Source organism: Lissotriton helveticus, chromosome 2_1, assembly GCF_964261635.1.
Source record: "Lissotriton helveticus chromosome 2_1, aLisHel1.1, whole genome shotgun sequence".
Lineage (NCBI taxonomy): Eukaryota > Metazoa > Chordata > Amphibia > Caudata > Salamandridae > Lissotriton > Lissotriton helveticus.
In genome coordinates, this window is record NC_136059.1 from 997,659,756 (window position 1) to 997,678,437 (window position 18,682).

General features: G+C 42.9%; 1 protein-coding gene across 2 annotated transcripts in view; it reads left to right on the forward strand.

The window, feature by feature from the left end:
- The window catches only part of GDA (guanine deaminase), a 408,106-nt gene that overhangs the window by 328,783 nt on the left and 60,641 nt on the right, over window positions 1-18,682 (forward strand). For both annotated transcript variants that reach the window (XM_078675759.1, XM_078675760.1), the window contains one exon: window positions 1,327-1,394. In XM_078675759.1, coding sequence (XP_078531885.1) covers window positions 1,327-1,394 — 68 coding nt within the window. The remainder of the gene's footprint in view (window positions 1-1,326; window positions 1,395-18,682) is intronic.

Consider the following 18,682-nt stretch of genomic DNA (forward strand, 5'->3'; position numbering starts at 1 on the left):
TGTCTTATGTAACATTTTTTATACACTGATTTACACACGTATGATTCATTGTCTCTGTGTGATGTAAAGTGCTTTGATACCCTACACTGTAAGTAGCGCTATAAAACAAAAGAAATACATGTGAGAGAGCATGGTTATAGAGACTTGAGCGGCACTGTTAAATGATGGTAATGAGGGAATCTCTGGAGAAGAGGGTCTTTGGGGGGTACCAACAAACATTATAGCACCAGGCGCCACCAGCTTTAAAGCCAGCCCTGTGAACAGGTATAAGGGGTTATGTTACATTGCAGTGTCACCTAAACTAAGTTGTAAGACTAGTCCTAGCCCTTCAATGGGACAAGGGTATGGCACGCTCACAGAAGCAAACGTTCCCATTGCTGCTCAGTTCCTTCGTCGCCGGTTTCTTGCAGCATGACGTCATGAAACAGCTGTATATACTCTACCCAGTTCACTACATTTAGTTTAGATGTAACCCCTGCAATATTCCAACATATTATTTTAAAAGTCTGCAAATGTGGTAAATGTACAGTTACTATCTATATGATGTATGAGATTGACAGCATGCTTAAAACCCTTTATAGGCTCGATGTAAAGACAAATCTTGGACTTGGCCGTCAAACAGTTTGTGATAAGTCTGAGAGTACTGAGAACTGATTCACTAAAGCAATCTACAAGCCAGGTATTAGAAGAGTGATAGGTCTAGGATCCAAACAAACACGTGAATATAAAAAATAACCCAGAGACAGGATCTGCTATAGAGCTTCAACGTATTAGCCTATGATATGTATGTGGGCCAATTCAGGATATTTAAAATTGACAATCGTACAATTCCCATTAAAGCCCTTGGGTGACGTCGCGCCCACAGAGCTTTTCTGAACATCAAGGTATCATCGTAGCGGCTGTGTTTGAAACTGGTATTCTTATCCAGCCACTGTGTTACCTTATTTTTAGCTGACCAGTAGTCTCAAGTGATTGGTGATGATTAAGGGGATTGTGTTCTATTGATCTATTTGAGGGTCTCCTATTTACATGTGGAGGCTGGATGATTGAGAGGATGCATGCTTCTCTGATAGTATTGAGTTAAAAATGGAGCAAAGAAAAGATACATGTAGGGATTGTTAGGTTATCCACTTATCAGTGTGGGATTGTTGTATGTTTTTTTTTTACATTTGCAGTTAAATATGAGGTTGATTGAATGATGAGAGGTTGGGTTATCATTAACGTATTATTCCTCAATAATGCATTGGTCTGAAAGGGCGATTAAGATTTAAGATGTGTGTTTCTCAAACTGAAGTGGATTGTCTTCCTTTGTTTCTTCTGCTCCAGGATATGCAGTGGGCTACTCGACGTAAGAAATGTACTGAAAAGAAAAGTGAAGCTGGGGCTTGGCACAGGTAAGGACACAGGCTTCACTGGGCGCTTGACACTAATTGTACTAGTAGTCTGAAAATCTAACCAAGCCTCCTCAGTGAAGGAACCCAGAAGGTTTGCCAGGTACAACGAGAAATGCACATCACATGTTAAATCCACGTAGAAGTCAACATGTTGGTCTCTCAAAAAAGAGACTTTAGTAGTTAGGACTAAGAGATCTTTCGATCATGTGCATCTTTTTACTATGCTTAAATTTATTTCAGATGCACGGATTCCGGATACATTCAGCAGCCCAAAAGTCAAATTAAAAAACCATGTCTGAATTGAAAGTGATTTGGCCTACTTTTCTACATAAAATCAGGCACTCTTTTACACTTGGTGCCCGCTTCACGAAGGGACTTACATGTAGTAAAGTTAGGAGTGCGGAGTCTTTGCATTCGTGGCAGAGTCTCTGCATTTCGCATTCTCTGTAGTGTGCATTGTGGAGATTCCACCCCCAGTACGGAGATTCCACCCCAAGTGCGGAGATTCCACCCAAGTGCGGAAATTCCACCCCAAGTGCGGAGACGCCACACTCGTTACTTTACTACATGTGGGTCCCTTATTGAATCAGGCCCAATATTTCTCTGATTTACTACACCAGCAGTGTACATGCATGCCTGCCTTGCTCACTCCTGGTACATAAATTCTTTTGGAGTCACCGCACACCACAAAATGTGTGAGAGAAGCTACAGTGTTGCAGAGTGTGGATGATTTTGACAGGGAGAAAGCTTGTTCAGTGGAGATTGTAGTGAACCATGAAGGGTAGAGAACTGGGCCCTTCTTTTGGTCTCACTCATAGTTATTTTTCTTTGCTTTGCCCGTTCACTCTTCTCTCAATGTCATTCATGTCCCCTCTCCTGCCCGCTCTGTCCTCTTGAAACACCCCTCCTGCCACTACCTAACTGACTGCCCAGATCACCCATAACTGCCCCCTCTGTCCCATCACTGTCCACCTTTAATGCCTAGATCATATCTCTCCTACTTTGCAGTGGCTGCCAGTATGACTGAAAGTACATTTCTTGGCCCACAGCACTGTCTAGTGAACCTTGATTGAGTTACAACAATGATTTCTTGTTTAGAAGTTTCATCCCTGTGTCCCTGCCTTCAGCCTTTGATAGTCCCTTTGTTTCCACTCTGCCCACCTATGTTTCTGAAGCAACAAGTAGGTGGCAGATCCTCTACAGCCCTGGCGTCAGTGCCGTGGAACAACCTGGGTTGGCATTTCAATTCTTTATTATTGGAAATGAAAGGAGTCATTTTTAACACCTGGGGAACACTTTACCTTTTCTGCAGTAACAAAATTCCTTGTTTATTTAATCTCCATATACAATAAACCGAACGAAATGAATCCCTTGTGTACCTGCAATATCAAAAATCCCCACCCTTTTCTCCGAGTCATAAACAACCACGAATTTCACCTCATTCATAAAGAAAAACAAGGAGAATTTCTATAAATGTATAGAATCACAATCAGCCACCCTCCTGTCTGATTGACCAACCCTTCTCCAGTTAGTACCCTGTGACCCTCAGTTAAACAACTTCCAAAATGCGTAATATAGAACCAGTCATCCTCTACGTTATATTCTCCTACAGTCATCACAAGATAAGTGTTAAACTCCCTGCTTTGTTCCACCCTAACCCCTCAACTCAGTGTTGTATTACATTTCCCCACCAGGTTATGTAGACCACCCCCCCACCCCGCCCCCTCCCCCCATATACCCTCTCTTTTATTGTACTTCGCATACTAAATGGTTATTGCTGGGGTCTGTTATTCAGTCTCAGATGATGCAAGTATCTGATTGGTAATGAATGTTTGTTTCTTTATGAATGTCCCCCAGACTTCTTCGAATTGTGACATTCTGTAATTTACTTAGAGGATTATTCTTTGATAAGATGCAATTTTATACATTTCCTCTACGCAGGCATTGTACATTGGCACCAAAGCCGATTTCTAGGATCACACTATCTCTACTCGCGCCATCAGGATTACGAGTAATGCATCAAAACTACGGGCCCTGCACACTTTACCCCGGGGATTCTGGATGCTCAGGCAACCTCACTGTCTGGGATAAAATGCAGCTGAGAATGAAGAATATACAGCAGATTTAGATGTATGAAATCTGATTCCCTCGGTTATTCTCCAGTCAACCCTCAATGCATAATGGTCCTTTTTTTCAGGAGGTCAAGAGTTCCTTAATCCTCCTTAATGGTCCAGTTTTTCAGCACCCGGAGAACCCTTTCTGAGGTACCAGACCCATTACCAGGCATCTCAGAGAATGAAACTTGTTATGTTTGCTATTAGTTGTTGTTGGAAAGTGGGGTAATTGGTAGGGGCAAATGTAGAGCTGCCACTGGCAATGACCACTAACACACGGTAGGACTCAGCATAGGTCTTAGAAAATTATTCTTATGCTCAACCCTTGGTAATGTGGCTGCGAGCAGGCAGGCTTAACTTCAAAGACAGGTATGTAAAGCATTTAAAACACCATTTCAGTAAATAATTAAGACACCACACATAATAAAAATTCAACACCAATTTATAAAAATAGGAAATATTTTTATCTTTAAAATAACCCCAAAATGACAAAACTCCAATGTAGGGAACCAGAGATATGAATTTCTAAAGATTAGTCACTTTCTAGTGCTTAGAAACCAACAGTGCCCCTTTTAGTCATTTTGTTTCCTCTGACAGGGGCACCTTTAGAAATTGTTCTGGAGAATCTCACCAAATGTGCCGCCTTCTCCAGCAGGCGGGGTCCGGTTAGAACTCCTTCCTGAAGTTCTGCTTGCGAGTCCCAAAGTATCCAACACACAATCCAAGGTTCTGGAATCTCCAAGAGGGTCCTTGACAGTGTGAAACTTCAATTCCGCAATCCACTTAAACAAAATCCTTACAAATCCTCTGGTACTCCAGGATGGGAATTCTTTGTGGGGATGTTCAGGTGAGCTCTGTTAACTTGTAGCTTGCAGGGAGTCCACTCTTTAGTCCTTTTGCAGCAAGGTAATCCACAGGGCTGCAGTTTCAGTTGGTGCAGTCTTCAGAGGTCAGGCCTTAGAAATCTTTGCACAGCAAAACTTCTCAGCAGGACACTTCTTGCTTCAGTAAATTTCAAGAAGCAGATCTAGAGGGCTCTGCCCCTCTCAGATACTTATTCCAAGTTCTCTGGGTCAAGTAGGCGGTCGCTTCTGACGGGGAACATCCTTTACGACGCGGATGTTACCCCGCGCTACCATTACGACGTGTCTCTTACAACGCAAGTCGTAACCACGACTTGCGCTGGAGGGCGCTCAAAGACAAGGAATAGTTAATTTACTATTCCAACACCTTCCCTACTATCCATGGGGACTGGTGTTGGAATAGTAAATTAAACTATTCCTAAGTCCGCACCCTACAGCGCAAGTCGTGGTAACGACTTGCGTTGTAAAACACACGTTGTAACGGTATGCGTGGTAATAGCCCGCGTTGTACCGACATACATCCACTTCTGACCAATGGAAGCAGGGTAACTCCTCATAGTTATGACCACATCCTGTAGAATGTGGCATAATTTTGTCCCAGAGTGCATCAAATCTTCCAAATCCATAATGGCAGGTTTTCCAGCAAGGAGGTAAGAGCTGGCTAAACACACCCCCTAGGATGGCTTTTTCCATAGACTCTTCCCCTATCACCTGCACATACCTTCCCTTATCCTGGTGGGGTCAAAAGTGTAAAGTGGAAACTGACACTGTGGCCATCCCTCTGCCTTTGAAGACCATGGTTTACAACCCCTCCCCCTGGGCTGGCATTCCTATTGAACAACACACTGCCCTGCCAGCAGAGCTGGTTAACCCCAGGGGCTCTTTATCACCTCTTCAAGGCAGCTTGGCTAATCCACTTAACTCTGACCAATCAGGGCATACCACCAGAAGGCTGCATTTGGACTTACAAACAAGAAAGTCTTATAACTTCTTGTATGTACACTTTAGGAGAAATTCAACAATATGATATTGTTAGATTTACTACTACCATTCTGGGAAGTCTTTGAATGGGCAGTCTAGTCCTCTCCTACCAACAGCTATTAATCAATAACTTCCTACCATGTTAACCTATGTAACAAGGGATTTGCAATGGGAAAAATGACGTGGGCCATTTTTCCAGCACCAGGACTTACAAAAACATATTCTATAAGTACTTGCCTTATATCTACAGGAACCCCACCCCATATGCAACTAGGGGCGACATTGGGGGTTCTGAATCTGTAGAAATATTGCAGATTCTCCTTTTACTGTGCTCCTAGCATCAAAGTCGAATTTGAGCAGCACTTTACCACAATGTGGGGAGTGAAATGTGAAATTTCACTTTACCCAGGCATATAAAAAGTCATTTTATAAGGGTGTACCTCATAGATAACTGACCCCCACCCCTGGGATACCTATGGGAGACCCTGGGGTTCCTAATATGCCAAAACATTGTGGGTTATACATTTTGAGTGCCCCTACAACCAAAGACGAGTTTTGGCCCAATTTACTTTTTAAAGCCAGTCCTGGCAACCAGGGCTGTTTTTAAACTGACCTCAGGCTTCAGAAGTGCACACAAGCAAGCGCAGAAAAAGCTGCTGGCCTCTAAACTGCCATGCCTCAGGGTACTGGGGACTTCTAGGTAGTTTCAGTCCCCTGCCCTATTATATAGTAGGGGCTTATGGGGTAGGTCATGCCAATTACAGGGGTACCCTACCATACCATAGTGTACCCTAGTGTATGTCAGGTGTTTTAACAGTATTCTAATGTGTCTCTTTCAGCTTAGCACTGGCCCTGGGCCTGGTTAGGCAGAGCCCAGTGTCAGTCAAAATCAGTTACCACCAGTATCAGTCAGCAAAAAGTTGGGGGGTGCCCAGGGTAGAGAATGACTTTGCAACAGTTGTTTAATTTCTAGTGCCAGAAGTAACTTGTGGGGTTTAGTCGAAGAGCCAGGGCTTGAGATCCTTCCTGAATTGGGTCATTGACAGGGATTATCTGAGGTGGAGAGGCAGGGTGTTCCAGGTCTTGGCGGCGAGGTGGGAGAAGGATCTTCCTCCGGTTCTAGTCTTGTGGATCCGAGGTACGGTGGCAAGAGCCAGCTTGGGGGAGTGGGTGGGTCTGGTGTGTAAGTGGAGTGAGAGGCAGTGGTTCAGGTATGCTGGTCCTGCATCGTGGACGGCTTTGTAGGCGTGCCTGAGGAGCTTGAAAGTGATTCTTTTGTTGACTGGGAACCAGTGGAGTTCTCGGATGTGTTCAGTGATATGGCGGCAGCGGGGGAACTCTACACATATGTACCTACATGGTACATATATCTTCAAGGTTCATAGATGTGGAGTTGAGTTAGGAACATTAAATCTATACTTTCCTATAAGCACTTACCTTTCAATATTTTGTCCCACGATATTCTTGAGCCACAATATCGTTGGTGTGTGTAAATATTTACTAGTACAACCACAATAATTCCCGAATTATGTCTGAATTTGTGTGCGCATTATATTTTTACCTTCTTTAAGGACATATCTGAGAGTAAACCAACAGTTAACAACCTGCACATAATTTGTTCTCGGATACGATAGAATAAGCACATCATTGTTTTAGATGCATATTTTATAGACATTGCCAGTGTTCATACATTCCTACATGTGATGGTAGGTAAGAATTTGTGCAAATCTTATTCGGCTTGCTGTCATTGTAAAACATGTGTTTTTAATACTGCCACTAGCAGTTTCTTTGCCCCCAGCCACAGTACTTGCGGACTCATTGGTTCGTAATGTAGCACACCCCTTGTTCTCAACTTCTACTCTGGTCTTCGTAATAGCAGAAAGCCCACTCAGTCATTTTGAAAGAAATGCAAGACATACATGATTAGCTGCTTCTGCCACCGAATTTTCATTTCTCCTCACAAAATGCAGCGATTTAATTTTATTGAAATATGATAATACAATGCTGAAGTCACATGGACAATGCAGCTTCGAGCATATCCAAACATTAGAATGTTGATTGATGTCAGGTACACTCACCACAAACATAAACCATTCACCTGCACTCAAATCAAACTCTTCAATTCAAAAGTAGCTTCAAGAGCACAAAAAACAGTCAGACCGACCAAACATCCAATTCCTTGTGCTATACAAAAATGGAGCAAAATTTCTGATACCTGTATCTCTCGAGTGAAAGTAATGAATAACCATGTCAACATATTCACATGGGTTACACTGAGTGACCCCACACCCGCTCCAAAACAAAAACCACTCAAAAAATACCATGACCCCAAAACCACTGCAAAAACATAATAGGGGGCACACAAAGTCCAAATGGTGAAGTCCAGTTGTTAGGGCAGTGCTCCAAAAATGTAAAGTCTGATGAGAAATGTTTCCTGAGGTCCAGTATACAGTATCCAACTGAGCATTGTTGAGAGTAGGCTAGTCAGAATTCCCATTTAGTTTAACAACCACAAATGCAAGGAAATAGGCAGGCACCATGATTGGTTTAGCACACATGAAGTTGACACTAGGGGACAAAAATCGATGGACCTGTATCTTGAAACAGAATTCTTGCCTTGCGGTTGACGGACATAACCCATGGGACTGGGTACCCCAGTAATCCCCCCAGTTCCACTAGTTGGTACTAGAAATTGATGTTTAGGATCAGGAGCTAACTCTATTGAAATGATTTGCGAAGGCCCAGGGCAACATTATATTTTAGGCCTCATTTACAAAGATTTTGCTTTGACTTATTATTTTAGTACTCCTGGCACACTACTGAATATGCTAACTACTAGAAATCAGTTACAAGTCAGAGGTATTATAAAAGTTAGTCCCACCTAATCACAGTAAATATTTATGAATCACACCAGTGTTCATGCAGTCCTTTTCCCCTAACCCAAAGCCATTTCACTGGGCCATTAGTTGCAATCTGGTTCTATCATGTGGCCATTTTAGTGACAGTGTTAAACAACTACCTATAGTAGCCTTAATGTAGCGCCAGCCCAGTCTGGAGCAAACCACGGGGCATATTATCAAGAACTGCGATAAAATTATCGCTGCTTTAGCAGCAGGAAACTGCCGCTAAAACGGCAATAATGGGCTTGATAATATGCCCTTGGGCGATAATGGGCTTGATAATATGCCCTTGTGAATTCCCATAGCAGCCCAGGTTAACACCAGAACCTGGGCTGATATGGGAATTCACAAGGACATATTATCAAGCCCATTATTGCCGTTTTAGCGGCAGTTTCCTGCCACTAAAGCGGCGATCATTTTATCGCCGTTCTTGATAATATGCCCCCACATCTTTAAAGTCCAGTTTCACTGGAACATCTCTGTTTCTATTCAGCTTCAATGGGGGCAGATACGGCCTTGTTGGGAATCCCATGCAGTTTGGTGATGGCACAAGCTCACCAACTCACATTCTTGGAACATGCCTCACTGCTCCTGTATCACAGGTGAAATATTCTCTTCCAACAGTGATTCTCGTCCGATAGGCAGCAATGTTCTCATGGCTCCTGGGCATCTTAGTCTACCAAGATGTCTGAGATACATGGCATTAATTAGTCAGCTGTGCTTGGCAGTTTTTTTCATTGTTCAAGAATACATTCGTGTTTTTTCACTAGGAAGTTCTGCCTTCTTCTAACAATAAGGACCATTTATAAGGGAATCCTCAAGGATCTGGAGCTTGTTCCCAGCCATTGTGGGAAGCAACAGTAAGCAGAACCCAGCCTTTGTGAGTGCATCTTTCTTTTGGTGCAGACCAAGTCTCATTTTCAGTTCGTAGATGAATGCAAAGTATTTTCTCGAGAGGGCTAATGTTTTTTGTCTTTTGAGGGTACATGCAGTAGGCTAGAGCCAGACAAAATAAAACCTTTCATTAAAATGTTAAATTTTCCCTCAGCAAGAACTACATTCATATTCTTCATTTGTTTTCTTCTCCCTGGGCTATTCCACTGGCAGGCATAGAACAGTCTGAGCTAAACCAGTCAAGATGCTTTGTAGATTTGACCCAGAAGGAATTGGCCATGTTTCGCTTGTGGCCAGCACCGTCAAGGAAGGAATTCTGTATTGTAGAGAGAATACTGGTTTAGCAGGCTGGTAATAGTTGTTAATTGTTGCTCCAGCCAGATACAAATGTTATGGAGATACCAGATAACAAAGGATATGCAGTTTGTCACATGCAAAGCTGATGGAGAGAACCTGCAAGGAAATCACAATGGTGTGCGGACTCTCCAGATATCATTGACACTGCACTTAGTTTCTGATCACACAAAACGAATAGATATTACACCAAATACCACTATTTCTAAAGAAAAGGCACGGACCACAGCTATGTGGAACCAATCAAATTTTACAGGGATGTGACCAGAGGGTTTTTTGATCTTCCACCAGAGCTTGTGAAAAGGTATACGCCCTTCCTCCATATTCAGCTGCCATCAATTTCCTGTTGCCTTGTGGCTTTGCATAGAGCAGTAGTCACCTCCATCTATGAATGCATCCCTAACTAGTAGACCAAAGCCCTACTATTGAATATCAAAAGAGACCATGAAGCACCTCCACTGGGCATGTAGATTGTTGAGTCTACAATGACGACTTCTGTTCCTTTACAAGCTATCAGCGATGTTGTTTCTTTGTTTATGATGTTGCTGCGATTTTTGTGGATATTAATGACAATTACTACATTTTAAAATTTATTGGTGCAACAACACCTACTGTTGCAACACCAGGTTTCCTGCAAGATTATTTGTGTAAGTGTTGTCAGTAGGGAATGAGGTGCCCAGTGTCAGTCTGGCCTTTCCCACCTGCCACCATACCATTCTCATTAGGGCAGTATTACTTTCAACATTGGACTATATGGGCTAATGCCTATACTTTATTTACCTACCTCCACTTATCTTCAAGATATAGAAAATGTAAATAAAATAGCAGCTAGTCAGGTTTAAAAAGTTCAAGCTCTGTAACACCAGGTACCAGCATTAGAGAATCTGCACTGGTCCAAAGGATACACATGTAAAATACAAAAGGTTCTGCAATGTCCACAACGCCATACTCTGCTCCACACCTGCCTTTTTAGTGGAGTATGCTATTTTGATTCACACCAGCATAGTACAAGACTTGATTATAAGTTCCCAAAATTAACATTTTAAAACTTTGTCATATACTGTGTTGGCTGTATGTCGCATTGGTGGACAGTTGCCACAGTCCAACCAAGGCCCAAACCCTTAGGTTTATGAAACATATTTAAACAAGATTGAGTGGAATGTGGAAGAATGTTCAATGCATGTTACCACCAAGTATTTGCTCTTTCATTAAAAAAAGACTATATGGAAATTCTGCCACCCAGGACATTCAGTGACATCCAGCGTGCATCAAGAACCATCTGACTTGCTATACAGCGGGCACTAGTATGTGACCCATTTTGTGCAAGTGAGATTCTACAATGGTAGGCATTTTGCCTAAGTTTTGACTGTTGAGCCTCAAACACTATACCAGAAGACCAGTTTTCGGAACTAACCAGCAGCATATACGGATCACTGACACAATATTGAGGTAATATCATTTGACACAAATTTTGTGTCAAAAACATCGTTAAACAAAATAGTGTGTCCCTATACTTATAAAGGTAAGTACAAAAATATCGGAAATAAATATCATTGACACTTATTTCGTTTAAAAATGCACAAAATTATCAATTATTTTAATATAAATAGAGTTTAAAGTAGTAAATGTTAAATATTTTAACATACAAATAACAAAACTGGTAGTGGAGGGTCTGAGGAATATTTAAAGACCAGCCTAGGTTGAACTCCTCTCAATCATTACACTAACAACACACAAACCTAGGGGTCTAGAAAAGAGGAAAAGAGGAACCTCTACATCAAACAATCAGATAACTGGATGTCTAAATTAGTACCGCCAGATGCTGTCTAGACTCACTAGTTCTGACTCAAGGACATAGAAATCACAAGAGTAAACCAATAGTGATTGTGTTGGAAACACATTAAGGATTCCCATCAAAGGATTGTATGATCAATATTCTCATTTGGTCATCCTTCAAGGGTCAAATGTCTCTAGATCATTGAGACAAGGATCGTACCCATATCTCAAAGAATAGCCTCCCCCTAACTCAGTAAAGGCTCGAGACAACGACGGACAGAGCGGGGTCTCACGGTTCCTGAACTAGGTCCAGGAGAGGTGAGGTCTGTTCCCCGGACAAACTGGATGTACGAAACACCAGTTGACACGGAGAAGCACTAAACAGATGACGGGAAATCATATCCTTTTATGTCATTATTATTTTCCTTCACATGTTAGTTATTACACGCAGTAGCATTTCTTAGATAGAACAGAGGCCCTGATGAAAGCCTAGGGTCCTATACCCAAGAGGCTGAAACATGTTGGCCCCCATGCAGGTATTTGGTTAAACTGCATTTAGTTCTGCTCTGTTCTTGTTTTTAGCAGGAAGAGGCCGTTCCATTAATTAAAAAGTTTCCTTATCGGTTCTTTATCCTATTTTAGATTCACCACTTTCACGGTTTTTTTCCACTGCACCCATTCTCATCAGATCTATATCATTTGGTCCATAAGTGATTGTGGCTCCGAAACCCTTCTTTCAGATATGGGTACGATCCTTGTCTCAATGATCTAGAGACATTTGACCCTTGAAGGATGACCAAATGAGAATATTGATCATACAATCCTTTGATGGGAATCCTTAATGTGTTTCCAACACAATCACTATTGGTTTACTCTTGTGATTTCTATGTCCTTGAGTCAGAACTAGTGAGTCTAGACAGCATCTAGCGGTACTAATTTAGACATCCAGTTATCTGATTGTTTGATGTAGAGGTTCCTCTTTTCCTCTTTTCTAGACCCCTAGGTTTGTGTGTTGTTAAAATATTTTACCATATCATCATCATCATCAAAAGTTTATTTCGGATACCTTAAAAACCACATAAATACATAAGCAAAGCGCATTTGAAAAATGGAAGAAAAATTCAAAACACACTTTTAAAACACAGAGAAGTTAATAGCATTTGATGGTTATTTGCAGATACAATAAAATATTAACACAAGTGCAAAATGTCATAACTTTACATAAACTTTTAAAATAAATAGGTAAAAACACAGTACTGCATTGCAATAGCCTTTCAGTCTAAGGACATAACCAATTAATAAAGTGCTGCTGCTTGACAATGTCATAATTCTAGCAACGCTATCATCATGTCAGCATTAAGTGCTGTGCCTTGACAGTTTGTGTCAATAGGGGCTGGCTAGTGCGACAACATGTTACATACTGAAACATCTCTACCAGCCTCCGAAAGTATCATAACAAGCATTATGCTAATTTAGTACTCCAATAGAGTAGGACAAGTATGTCCTAGTTGGAATAGCGACCTAGCCACTGAACACGCATGGTTGGCTGCATAGCTATGGCCCTTGTACGGATTAGCCATGCCTATGCCAAGAATTTTGAAACACCAATATAAATCATCTCATCAGTGTCGAGCTCATCAATCTTAGTGCGTGGTCGGTTTTTCGCACACCCAACAAAATTCACATACGTGTGATCCACTTCCTGCGAGAATAAGAAGAAAAAGTGGTGTAGTTTTTCTTCTTCTTGGTTGCAAACTGGACATTTGGTACTGGTACAATAGTGAGTGCCCCATCTAATGCAAAGTAATTATTTTAATATACAAAATTAACAAAATGCATATTAAATAAATTCCACAAATGTTTAATACTGTGTCTAAACGTATAATTATATAAACACCCAGACAACTATATATCCTACTGCCGGGAGCCAATAGGTATAGTTAGGACCTAGTTTCTATTTAAAAGCCATTTTTGATTTGCCTACATCTGTGATGCCGGTTAATGAATGTTCACAACATTGTCAAAAGTAATTTGCCAGTCACTTCAGTTGCTGTCTTGAAAGTTTCAGGGTGATCTGTGAAGCGAGGAACGCAAAAATGGGGGGTCCTAACACGTGTTTTCCCCATGGTAACTCTCATAGGAATATTGAACAGCGATAACCCAAAAACTGCTGAACGGAATTACACCAAATTTTGCAGAAAGCTAGCCTTTGGTCTAGAAAGCACTCTTTTTGTGATTTGATGTAGCTCTGTTCAGTAGTTTTTGAACTATTAACCAAAAAACGAATGTGTATATATATATATATAAATATATATATATATATAAATATATATATATATATATATATATATATATATATATATATATATATATATATATATACACATACATACATACATACATACATATATATATATACCCGCCAGAAGAGTGCAGCAGCGCCATGATGGTAACGAGCGAGCAGAGCCCCTGCATATACGCTGAGCACCGCCAAGCAGCCTCAAGGTAGGAGCCGACTAGGGCAAGCATCCAGCTTGCTAGTTTGACGGGCATATATCCGTCTGCTACTCCGATATCGTGAGGTCGCTTGGTTGGCGAGGGGAGACCACTCGTCCGCTTCGATCCACACATGGGGCGCCAAGACTAAACAGGACTACCAGTCCCAGCAGGCACTGGGACATTTGGACTGCCCATCAGGGGCGTGCCATGATTAGTATCAGGGCTGGTACCTGCATTCCCATCATCAGTTCGCCAAATCCTCTGAAGAGAAGGCGGGAGCCTTCGAAAAGCGTCAGGAATTCCACGGCGAAAGGGGATTGAATCACTTTCTCTTGAGCTCCTCAGCTATTCAAGCACGCTGTGGCAAGAAAGGCGAGTTCAAGTTTCTCCCCGCGAGTGTGACCGTGTCCTTACACGCGAGCGCACATATGTGGATGGAACCATCACCATCCTTTTACCGCACCCGCCAGAAGAGTGCAGCAGCGCCATGATGGTAACGAGCGAGCAGAGCCCCTGCATATACGCTGAGCACCGCCAAGCAGCCTCAAGGTAGGAGCCGACTAGGGCAAGCATCCAGCTTGCTAGTTTAACGGGCATATATCCGTCTGCTACTCCGATATCGTGAGGTCGCTTGGTTGGCGAGGGGAGACCACTCGTCCGCTTCGATCCACACATGGGGCGCCAAGACTAAACAGGACTACCAGTCCCAGCAGGCACTGGGACATTTGGACTGCCCATCAGGGGCGTGCCATGATTAGTATCAGGGCTGGTACCTGCATTCCCATCATCAGTTCGCCAAATCCTCTGAAGAGAAGGCGGGAGCCTTCGAAACGCGTCAGGAATTCCACGGCGAAATGGGATTGAATCACTTTCTCTTGAGCTCCTCAGCTATTCAAGCACGCTGTGGCAAGAAAGGCGAGTTCAAGTTTCTCCCCGCGAGTGTGACCGTGTCCTTACACGCGAGCGCACATATGTGGATGGAACCATCACCATCCTTTTACCGCACCCGCCAGAAGAGTGCAGCAGTGCCATGATGGTAACGAGCGAGCAGAGCCCCTGCATATACGCTGAGCACCGCCAAGCAGCCTCAAGGTAGGAGCCGACTAGGGCAAGCATCCAGCTTGCTAGTTTGACGGGCATATATCCGTCTGCTACTCCGATATCGTGAGGTCGCTTGGTTGGCGAGGGGAGACCACTCGTCCGCTTCGATCCACACATGGGGCGCCAAGACTAAACAGGACTACCAGTCCCAGCAGGCACTGGGACATTTGGACTGCCCATCAGGGGCGTGCCATGATTAGTATCAGGGCTGGTACCTGCATTCCCATCATCAGTTCGCCAAATCCTCTGAAGAGAAGGCGGGAGCCTTCGAAACGCGTCAGGAATTCCACGGCGAAATGGGATTGAATCAGTTTCTCTTGAGCTCCTCAGCTATTCAAGCACGCTGTGGCAAGAAAGGCGAGTTCAAGTTTCTCCCCGCGAGTGTGACCGTGTCCTTACACGCGAGCGCACATATGTGGATGGAACCATCACCATCCTTTTACCGCACCCGCCAGAAGAGTGCAGCAGCGCCATGATGGTAACGAGCGAGCAGAGCCCCTGCATATACGCTGAGCACCGCCAAGCAGCCTCAAGGTAGGAGCCGACTAGGGCAAGCATCCAGCTTGCTAGTTTGACGGGCATATATCCGTCTGCTACTCCGATATCGTGAGGTCGCTTGGTTGGCGAGGGGAGACCACTCGTCCGCTTCGATCCACACATGGGGCGCCAAGACTAAACAGGACTACCAGTCCCAGCAGGCACTGGGACATTTGGACTGCCCATCAGGGGCGTGCCATGATTAGTATCAGGGCTGGTACCTGCATTCCCATCATCAGTTCGCCAAATCCTCTGAAGAGAAGGCGGGAGCCTTCGAAACGCGTCAGGAATTCCACGGCGAAATGGGATTGAATCACTTTCTCTTGAGCTCCTCAGCTATTCAAGCACGCTGTGGCAAGAAAGGCGAGTTCAAGTTTCTCCCCGCGAGTGTGACCGTGTCCTTACACGCGAGCGCACATATATATATATATATATCCTTACACGCGAGCGCACATATATATATATATATATATATATATATATATCAAAAGGACAGTCCACTCCAATCTGGCTGAACAGAAAACCAGCACACCATACCTTCTATCAAAGCTGGTTTAATTCAAGCCCCTACCCCCACAACAGACGCGTTTCGCCAACAGGCTTCGTCAGTGTTCACCAGTGTTAAAAATACCAAACGCCATTTAAAGCCGGCTCATCATGGAAATCAATGACGGTATACCATTTTTCGAATGTACATCGTGGCGGCCATCTTATAGTGTGCAAAATTCGCAGAAGTAATTACTTTTCATGGCGTTGTGTAAATACATAAAGTGCTCAGTGCAAATTACAAACAAAAGGTAAGCAATACATTAATATTTCTAAAGTGCATGCATCTTTGAGTTTTGTCAAACATTCCCGTGCTCTTCTTGTCACAGTATAGGTATAGTACTGATCTCATAGTGTTTAAATAGCCGTGTTAATACATCTGACAATCACTTGAGTTGAGATTGCGCCTTGAATAGGCAAATACTAACCCACTGCATTAATACATTTCATTCAGCCCTGGATGGGCATAAACTTAAAGAAGAGTATGTACAGAGGGGAGTATGTGTGAGAGTGCGTCACAACAAGGACAGTTTCAGAAATGTGGAGATAGTAAGGTGTTATACAGTATCTAGATATTATTCCAGGTGTACCCACATTTCCTCATTGTTGTTAAGGCCCCAGAGAATTGTTGTTTTTAACCCGATGATGTACTTGGACTCCAAAGTCCGGAGTCTTTTTTCTCTGTCACCACCCCTCTCGCTGCGTTCAACCTGATCTATGCAATAAAAGCTTAACAGTTCCCTGTCACTTTTGTGGAACTCAGCGAAGTGTCTTGCTACAGGGTACGCCTTGTCCCTGTTTGCTATTGCCCGTTGGTGTTCAAGAATCCGCATCTTTGTAGGCTTGATAGTGCTGCCTATATAGCGTTTCCCACAGGGACATATAAGGCAGTATATGGTGTACTCTGAATTACAGTTGAGTAGTTTTTTGATACATCTATCGGGTTCATTTTCATCAGTTTTGCCTGGGTAGGTTTTCATTATCTTACTGTTTTTACAGGCCTTGCAGGCTCGGCATGGAAAGAAACCTTTAGATTTTGATATTTGAGCCGGCTTGTTTTTAATTGGCATGAAGTGGCTGTGGACAAGATGGTCCCCCAGAGATTGACTCAGTTTGTATGTTAAAGTGGGTCTTTCTGGAAGGACTTTGGTCATTACTTGGTCTGTTTTCAGGATATGCCAGTTCTTTTGAAAAATGTGCATTATCTTCCCTGATTTTGAGTTAAAGGTAGTGATCATTCTGGGATTATTATCATTTTTCAACCCCTGTTTGGTCACCAGGAGGTGATCCCTTTGGATCTTTTTGGATTTCTCCTCTGCACTAGTCAGGATGTTCCGGGAGTATCCTCTGATCAGGAACCTCGTTTTGGCTTCTTCCTTTGCCCGAACGTACTCCTCCTCGTCCGAGCAGTTTCTTTTCAGGCGAAGGAATTCACCATAAGGTATGCTACCTATGAGACATTTGGGATGCTGGCTCGCTGCATGTAAAACCGCGTTTCCAGCCGTCGGTTTCCTATATAACCTGGTCTGTATCTTCCCATTGTCTACATAAACCTCCAGGTCCAGGTAACATACACTTGTGTTGCTGATTACATAGGTAAATTTTAGGTTCCAAATATTGTTGTTAAGTGCGGCAATATATTCCTCAGCCGAGGATCTACTGCCGCGCCACACCACAAACAGATCATCTATGTATTTTGTCCATAGAAGAATGTTATCAGTCCACTGGTCGTTGGCCTCACCCCAAGCCTCGTGCCTCTCCCACCAGCCAACAAAGAGATTAGCGTAGCTGGGAGAGAAGCACGAGCCCATGGATGTCCCTCTGACCTGTCTGTATAGCTGGCCTGCAAACAAAAACATGTTATTGTTAAGACAGAAAGTTGTTAATTGTATTAGCCTTTCATTGTGGTCCCGATATTGTCCATGTTTCCGATCAAGGAACCATTTTACTGCAGCAATGCCGTTCTCATGGGCAATGCAAGTGTATAAGTTGACGATGTCCAGAGTTATTAGTAGAAAGCCAGGTTCCCAAGCAATATTATCTATTAGTCGTAGGAAATCCTGTGTATCCCTCACATAGGAAGGAAGTTCTTTAACAATTGGTGCAAGGTAGCCATCGATAAATCTTGAGGCATTCTCCAGCAGGCTGTTGATTGCAGAGACAATCGGTCTTCCTGGGGGTCTCTTTGGGTCCTTATGAATTTTCGGCAAATGGTAGAATGTTGGAAGCACAGGTGAGTCACATTGTAAGTATAGCAGTTCAAAAAGAAAAAAAAAAAATATATATATATATATATATATATGGCTCGGATCCTCTGCGTATCCACCTTCGGAGGATCCAATAATCCGAGGGGTAAAGAAGGCCCTGATTGGCTGGCTACAGCTTGAAAGAAAAGCTGTGACTGCCGTTTTATTTATCAGATCCACTGGATGTAGTGAAAATACACTGTAAAAGACATATAAATATATACTGGTATCCTGACTACAGAGGACATATCTCTGAGGGATTGCTTATAAGCCAAAAAGTGTGTATTGGTTTTTTTTTTGTTCACCGAAACTAATACTCCATGGGTCTTCCACTGATTTGAGCTCCAGTAGAAAAAATCCCATAGAAATTCACTGAGAAAACCAAAGATTGCAGAGGCGTTATAGTTAGGCTGACGTTTTACCCATACAAAACCATACAAATTTAGCAGTTATAGTTATACTGTGCTTTAAAAAAAA